This window comes from Belonocnema kinseyi, chromosome 5, assembly GCF_010883055.1.
Source record: "Belonocnema kinseyi isolate 2016_QV_RU_SX_M_011 chromosome 5, B_treatae_v1, whole genome shotgun sequence".
Lineage (NCBI taxonomy): Eukaryota > Metazoa > Arthropoda > Insecta > Hymenoptera > Cynipidae > Belonocnema > Belonocnema kinseyi.
Window position 1 is genome coordinate 116,351,944 of NC_046661.1, and position 8,255 is coordinate 116,360,198.

Consider the following 8,255-nt stretch of genomic DNA (forward strand, 5'->3'; position numbering starts at 1 on the left):
GAGGGAGCTCTTCTTAATATTTTGACACCAAAATCATGTCGATACACCTTACCGACTGCGAGTAAAGCCACCCACGCTTTAACTTGACAGACTGTACATAGTACCGCGGTTTATGTGTTTACGTTCAGTAATGTTAGTATGTTAATAATGTTATAATATTATTAACATTGCATTTTATTTATTTTAAAACTATAATTTTAACCTTGATTGACTATAAAAATAATTTCAATAAGCCACAAATGTTTATTTTGTATGTATATATTTTAAGCTTTTGCCATTTTTATTTGAAATGAATAGTTTAAAAATGTGAAATTGTTAGAATAATTTCACTTTTAAAAATGTTTTTATTTTCATCACTATCATTTTTATTTTGAATTTGCACGCGGTGGACCCCATCCCCCTGCTTACTTGAAATTTAAATTCAGCACTTAAGAGTCTCTGAAGTCCGCGAATTCCTCAATTGTGATTTGACGGTTGTCGAGAACTACCACTTAATATTCTAATTCAATTGCAGGCAAGTTCGAAACTATTTATATGGATTTCTGTCCGAGACTACGAAAGCATAATAAATATAAAAGTTTATACTATGTATGATAGATGCGGAAAAAGATTATGCACTTTTAAGGCGGTGATCATATTTTGTAAGTTCTTAATCACATACAGTGAACCCGATAGAGCCCCTAGAGTTTGTTTTTCCGAGAATTGACACGGCGCAGTGGGTTGGGTGAGAGGAGCTGTTCGAGGATGCGCGGTGCTCACTCACACTTGACTATTTACGTTCGGAATGGATCTTTGTCTAGGGAGTTGGGTCCAAGGTAGCCCCAAAATCGGCCCTCTAGGGTTCACTGTATATACACGGAAAAAAGTTTCGGAAAGACGCTTTACTACGAACGAGCACGCAGAGCCACCACAAGCCTAGTGTAGCGGCACGCTTCGTTTGGGTGAACGGCACGCCCATTTTGGGAGAACAACTCACCCGAACTGTTGGAGACTTCTTGTTCCAAGTAAAAGGAGCGCTGTTGAACTAAAAAAGACAACGTAGTCGCCCCAAATGAAATTGTACAATAGATCTTGGTAAAAATATTTTTTAAATTTGATTTGATTACCTCAAGCAACTATATTAATACAGTTATTCAAGCTATATACGGTATTTACAATCGGCACTTGGAAACATTAAAATTTTTGCATCGGAAAAATGTTTAGGCTATGGTGTTTCGGATATCGTAAAACCCGCAATTGTTAAAAATATATCCAGTTTTATATAAAAACAATAAAATCATAAACGAAAATCATGAAGGTGAGCGTACGTACATCTTATGAGCACGTGCTGGAAAAAAGTTGCAACATCGCCTCAGAGTGGTATTGCTGCTCTCTCTGCCAGAGGAGAGATAGAAGAGATACTCACACGTCGGGATGGCTGCCGCGCCACACTGGGACAGCAGCTCGTCCAAAGCGATAAAACAGTCGTCTCTCTGAGAGGTCATGCAACGTTCCCTCATTCAAAGAAACAGTGCGACTTCTCGAGAGAGCGACTAACCGAAAGGACACCGCACTAAATGTATGGGAAAATGGCTTTCGGTGGATTCAGCTGAAACTTTGTAATTTTCAAGGTTATAAGTGCCGGTACATTAGTAACCAGTGCGTACATACCGATAATAACCTTCTACCCTCCGCAAGAGGGTTGAACGCTAAGCGCTCAAGATCAGCGAATAAAACCAATCCTAGTAGCTTTAGCGACACAAGCGATGTCTGTATACGAAACACGCATCAAGAAGTGGTCAGTAACATGTTTCGCCAAACCAATGACAATATGAGTCAACACTTCTCAGAACGGGCAAACGTTAAGCGCAGAAGATTTGAACTTGACTAAGAAATCACTTTTTCAAAGGCCTTTCACAAAAGAAATGACACTTTGCTATAAAATATATTTCTGTGTTAATTTTATAATTTCTAATAATTACATTAAGCAATCACTGCGTGCGCGCATGAGACCCGCACACATGCGACAAGCAGATCATGCTAGCGATATATCCATCAATTGAGCGCGCATCTGTCTGCTCAGGTGCACATGGATAAAATTTAATCGGTAATCGTTACCGCGAAGTAATCGTGAACTGCAAAGAGATTTATAAAAAATGATCGGTATATTTTCCTAAAAACACAGGAGAAAGTCTTTTGCATGCGCTGCACTGTTTACCCGAACCTCTTGGTACAATGCAAAGTGCAGCTCATGAGAATTCCCTGAAAATGCAAGAACAGTTACAGTCATGGAACTGAAAATTTACCAAGCCGGGCGGTTCTAAATAAAAAAAATTTCGTTATTAATGTATGTATAAGTTCTACAACTCTGTATATCAAACCCACCAAGTAATATGCTTCATATGCACACAATTTTAATGATAATAACTTACAAAGCTAAACTATAATACGCATACCATAATTATCATATAAGAATATAAAAATAAAATATAAAAATATCTTCGTGTTTGGGACTCAAACAATTTTTTGTCAGCTGTACTGCGCTTTCGCTATGATGCTTAAGAGGAACAAGACCGACAAGCTGTTACCATGGCAATAATAAGCCGCGCCGTGTTCCTCTTACGCAAAGCGAGCGCAAGCGCAGTACTTCTAAATGCCAAAGTTGGTGTCACTAGACGCTGGCGCCATCTCTTGGCATTAAGAAAAATCGGTACAAGATCGGGGAATCCCCAGTCTCATTTATTTTTAATAATCCCTTGTAACACACTTGTGGAAGAGGTAGAGGAAACTCTAGTTTTTAAAATATTTCAGATTGTATCGCTTGTTATTAATTATTTTCTTATTTTGGTGCTTATACCCAAATTGTTTAAACAATAATCGTTTGCTTAAACCAAATATATCTGAAAAAGTAACTATCCATAACTTACTGACAAAAATTGGTTAAAAAATTATGATTATTTAAACAAAGTGGCCAGTTAGAGTATAAGTTCTTAAATAAGAAAATATTTCATTGGTGATACTCTATTAAAATCGATCAACTTCGGAAGCAGTCACGGAATAAAAAATACTTTGGAATTAAATAATCAAGGGATTTTTTTAACTGTACTTTGTTGATTTAAAATATCTTCGAAATACTTTTGGCAACAGGACCTTCAATTTTTGTTTAAACCAACAGAAATACCAGATTTACTTCTTTAGTCCTTCTTGTACTAAAAAGAAGACAATAGAATAAAATAATTTCGCATTTGAATTTGCTTTTGAAAAGAAGATGCAGAAATCTTGATTAATTTATTAGATTGTCCCCAATAAGAATTAAACAAAGATATGCTAAATTGAATTAACTTACCTCTCATTTTTTGCAGAACTCTCTTTGTTTGTCCACACATCATCATTTTTCAATATAATATTTTCTGGAAAGATTTTTTCTCTATCTGTATTATTCCAACTTTTCACATATCGCGAGAAAGATGGTTGACAAGATTCAGAATCTTTTTCACCACTTCCACCAGGATCTACTTCATTATTGATTGTCCCATTTTTGTCAGAAGTTTCAGGCCCTTCTGTAACGTTTTCACTATCTTCTCTATTTGGCAGGATTTCCTTATTATTTCCGAACGCTTCCACTTCAGGATCAATTCCATGATCTTCTTCCTTTATCGTGATTTCCTCAAATCTCACAGTCTGGACACTTAAATCTAAATTTTTCTTTGTAACAGGACTGTTCTTTGGCACCTGATAATGGATTTTTAAATGCTGTCTATAACCTCTTTCGCTCGTGAATACTTTTCTGCAAATCTCGCAAGTACGAAATTTTATGAGCATATGTACGTTCAATAAGTCAGAAACTTTAAGATTCTCATGGCAAGATCGACAGGTGCAGTCTTCCGATTCATGTGCCTGTAAATGTAACAAATACTTCTGTGGATTGTCAACAACGATTGGACAGAATTTACATGTATAAACTTGATCATCAATGTCTTTCTTTTCTTCATTTTCCACAACTAATTTTAGTCGATTGCTCGGTTTCGTATAAGTATGATCTGCGAGACATTTTGCTGGTTTATTGCAGTCCTCGCATTGAAACAAAATACTATCAATCGCATTTTCAGGACCAGATTCATCCTCCATTATCCTGTATGCTTCCTGTAATTCTATATTGCTTACGTCGCAGATATTTGTGTTCCTGGAAGTAAGGGGGACAACAATTTGATCTAATGAAAAATAATTTTCTTTTGTAATTCTAAAAGTTTAGGATCATACAAACGTCTCTTAGTACCCTTGATTTAATTTTCCCGATCTTCAACTCGATATCTCATTTCGTGGGGACGTAAATTATTTTAAAAAATACGCAAAAATAGAAATCGGGTAAGTTTGACATAGTAATAAATATAATAATCAGAGTGGTCGCTAAAATGCAAAATAAATGGTAATTTCCCGTGTTTTCTCCCGTAAGTTAAAGTGGATCTGTTCCGAATTCAAAACGTTTAAAATACAAACTTGAAATGTTTAAAATTCCACAGTTTCAAGTTCAGATGTTCAATAATGTATATTCTATAGATATATAATGAAAGCCTTATAATCTGAATAGGTTTGATTCTAACCTTTAAGGGCTTCAACCTAAAATTGATAAGTATAGGCTATGTCCGAAAAAAATTTCTATTGGTAATTCTATTGGCGATTTTTTTTAGAAATGTAACATAATTTGCAATTCGAAACCCAATATATGTAGTATTATCAAAGTCTCACGAAATATGCAATCTTCTTAAATTTTTCTTGTATTTTATAATAACGTACTTATTTCTAATGTTTTCAGATAATAGATATTATTATTATGATCTCAAAGTGTCGCATGTTACACATTAGATAATAAATTAGGGTAGTGGTACCAGTGGTCGGCCACGCGTCAGTAATTTCCCTAGGAATATAAAGTAAGGAGTTTAATGTCACATAATTTCGGACAATGATACTGTTTATAGTAATAGCTTTATTTGCTATGATCCACAAATCTTGAAATCTCTCTCAGCCGACCTTATGGTTTGTAGATAATTTTTTTCATCGTCTTGCCCGGCCACGCAAAAACTACGTTCTGAGGTTAAGTTTCGGTAGAGCGTATATCGACAACGAAATTAAATCAAAAGAATTAACAAAACAAAAATAATCTTTGGGAACCTCACTAGATGGCGCTGGTTTTTAACTCCATGAATTACCTTAAAATATGGCTTAATATATTGTGGAAAATGGATGCAATACCTCCATTTCCGCTTTTTGCAATATGAGATCGATCAATTTCGATGGTTCAGTACCAAGTGTCCACTAGATAGCATCAATGGAGGAAGTCTGCATGCTCTGCTCTAGCGATCTATTTTATCGACAACTTTGGAAATGGATTCTGCAGAAAGTTTCTTCACCGACTGAGCTCGGTTAGAAAAAATTAACCTGTAAAAATTAAAATTTGTATAAAATACGAAAGGATTTTATACCATAATCCACTGCTCTATTCTGTGGCATCTTCGAGCACATTATAAGAAATTAATGCTCGATATATCGACAAAGACACACGAAACAGCCGTCAGGATCTCTTCGCTCTTGTAGCGAAGACACATTTGACAGGCTGACACCAACAACCGAACGCCATTCTTCACGCACTGTTTTCAATATTTCAGATTATATTTCCGCATTTTTTATAAATCGATATTGCTTATTATAATTTATGATATACGTGGTCAGAGGACGCGGTTGCCATAGAAACGTCGAAAAGTTGAAGAGGGCAGCACCTCGATATGGTTGTTGATATTAAATGCGTATAATATTAATTAGCAAGCTATATAAATTTATAATAAATGCTGCAATATCAGGTGACATATTGAAAACTGTACGCGAAAAATGGGGCTCGGTCATTGGTGTCAGTCTGTCAATTAGTGTGGTGCTCCAGGACCAGGAGCCAAGAGATCCTGACGGCTGCTTTGTGTTCCTTCGTCGATATCTCGAGCATTAATTTCTTGTGATATGATTTTTAACATTATATTAAGTGAAACTTTCTTGTGGAGAATTAACTAAGTGTGCCTTGACCTGAAATCGAGAGCTTTTATGAAAAAAGGAAATCTTGCCCAGGTCAGCGTCACTTATTATGGATCTCGAACGAAAAGCGTCGTCTAGCGGAAACTTTTGGCACTGAACCATCGAAATTTACCGACCTCATATTGCAAAAAGCGGACATAGAGGTATTGCATCCATATTTCGGCAATATTTCAAGCCATATTGCAGAAAATATGTATGCTACATTGAGAAAATATTCCGTGTTACTAGGAAAGTGATTCCACTGGTTCCACTACCCTATATAAAAAAGATCCAATAAGGATGTATAAAGAATTGGAAGTTATGTAAACCCTAAGAGGACACATTATAAATAAATAACCATTGCGGATTGGAAACTGAATGATTTCATACCTGTAAAGTTACAAACTGAATACTTCAAACTAAACAGAATTTCAAATCTAACTCATTAAAAATTGGATAATTTCAGGGGATATTAAGTTAGTCATATTTGAAGTCACTGTAAAGGGTTTTCTATAGAAAAAAATATAAAATTTCTGGTCTCAAACGATGGCCGGTTATTTTCCGCTTTCTCAGTTTAGTGGACACCCTGTAGCCTTTAAATTCAAGTGAAAAGCAGACAACTTGATTTAGAAACTATTCAAACAATTAAAATACTAAAGGGCAACTTAAAAGCTTTAGAACGAAAAAAAAATAAATTTCTGCGTATTGTTTAAATTCAAATTGTATTAATTATATAAATTATATAGGTATTCGTATATTTTAATTCTAATGCACATACCTGGTGTAGCTGATATTTGCAATTTGTATATCGCACAAAGGATTTTTCGTCAGCAGTATACAATTGTCTCGATTACTATTTTCAGATTTATTGTCTATACTTAATGAGAACGTCTCAATTGTAGTGGTTTTTAAATTACTTGCTTTAAGATCAGCGTTACACAATTTTTCAAGAGAAAGATAATCAAGTTCTTCATTGCATGACAAGTCTATATCTTCCTTTAGCACAGGTTCTTGTTTAATATTTTCAATTTCTTCCTTTAACTGAGGTTCTTGTTTAATATTTTCTATTTCAATCATGTCTTCCATTTCTTCAATATCATTCATGATGTCGGAAATCTGGAATACCAACAGTACAGTTACTATTTATATTGTAACAATTATTTCATTGTAGAAACTAGCTCAATGCTTTGATTTAAAAAAAGTTGATGAGTTATCGCATTTCCATTATTTAGTCAATTACAACATTTATACAAATATAAATTTTAAAGTGTCACTAATAGCGACTTTTTAGTTATGCTATATACGTGTCAAAAGAGTTAATAATAAATAAAAAAGTAGTTTTAGCGGAAATAGATGGAAAAGTCTCGGGATAATAAAACTCCTGATAATAGGTTCTACACCAATAAACTATTGGTTGTAAAATTTGGTATTAAGATATTTATTTTTGCAAGAGTTCGACGGAAAGCTGGGATATAGTCAAAAATATAATATTAATGCTCTTGGCAGTTCATTATATTCATGGATAAGTGTCTGAGAATAGGCCCTCTTTGACAAAGAAGGTGTGTATTTCGTGACAGTGAAGGTGCGTGGGTAGCGTTGGTAAATGATAAGGTTGTATAGTAGAGTCGATCCAAGACTTACAGCGAAATATAAACAGCGAAATATATTACTATATTAAAAATATTAAATATATACATATATTAAAGAGAAATATAAATATAAATGGATATAAATAATGCACATAGATGCGGAGCATGTCGATTGTGGACCAGAATTTTTTTGTATATGGTATATATTCAGGTCGGTAATTTGATTGGTAACGTAGAAAATTAGAAACACTAATTACCTTCGGAATTGCGTTATTTTAATATAGAATTCTGTCCGTTGTCAGGTTGTGTCTAGAGTTCTTAAATTAAATTAAAGGCATTTGAAGGTCATTTTAAGGTCAAATCGAAAACCTATAACATATTTTTTCAGCGTTTTCTCTCGATTTGACCTTCCCATGACCTTGAACCTGACGCTATAAAGGACAGCGGACACCAGGTTCATAATCAGCGACCCCAAAAGCCTATAACATATTTTTTAACATTTTTTTACCGTTTTTTCTCGATTTGACATTCAAATGACCTTCAAATGACCTTGAACCTGAAGCGATAGAGTTCAACGGATGCCAGATTCGTAATTAGCGACTCCAAAAACCTATAACATATTTTTTTGGA

At 34.5% G+C, this 8,255-nt stretch overlaps 1 protein-coding gene across 1 annotated transcript in view; it reads right to left on the reverse strand.

Moving 5' to 3' along the window:
• LOC117172882 overlaps window positions 1-8,255 on the reverse strand; it is a 22,811-nt gene that overhangs the window by 5,467 nt on the left and 9,089 nt on the right. Inside the window, exons 2-3 of the mRNA XM_033361158.1 lie at window positions 6,815-7,152; window positions 3,326-4,162 (exon numbers count right to left, since the gene is read on the reverse strand). Coding sequence (XP_033217049.1) covers window positions 3,326-4,162; window positions 6,815-7,152 — 1,175 coding nt within the window. The remainder of the gene's footprint in view (window positions 1-3,325; window positions 4,163-6,814; window positions 7,153-8,255) is intronic.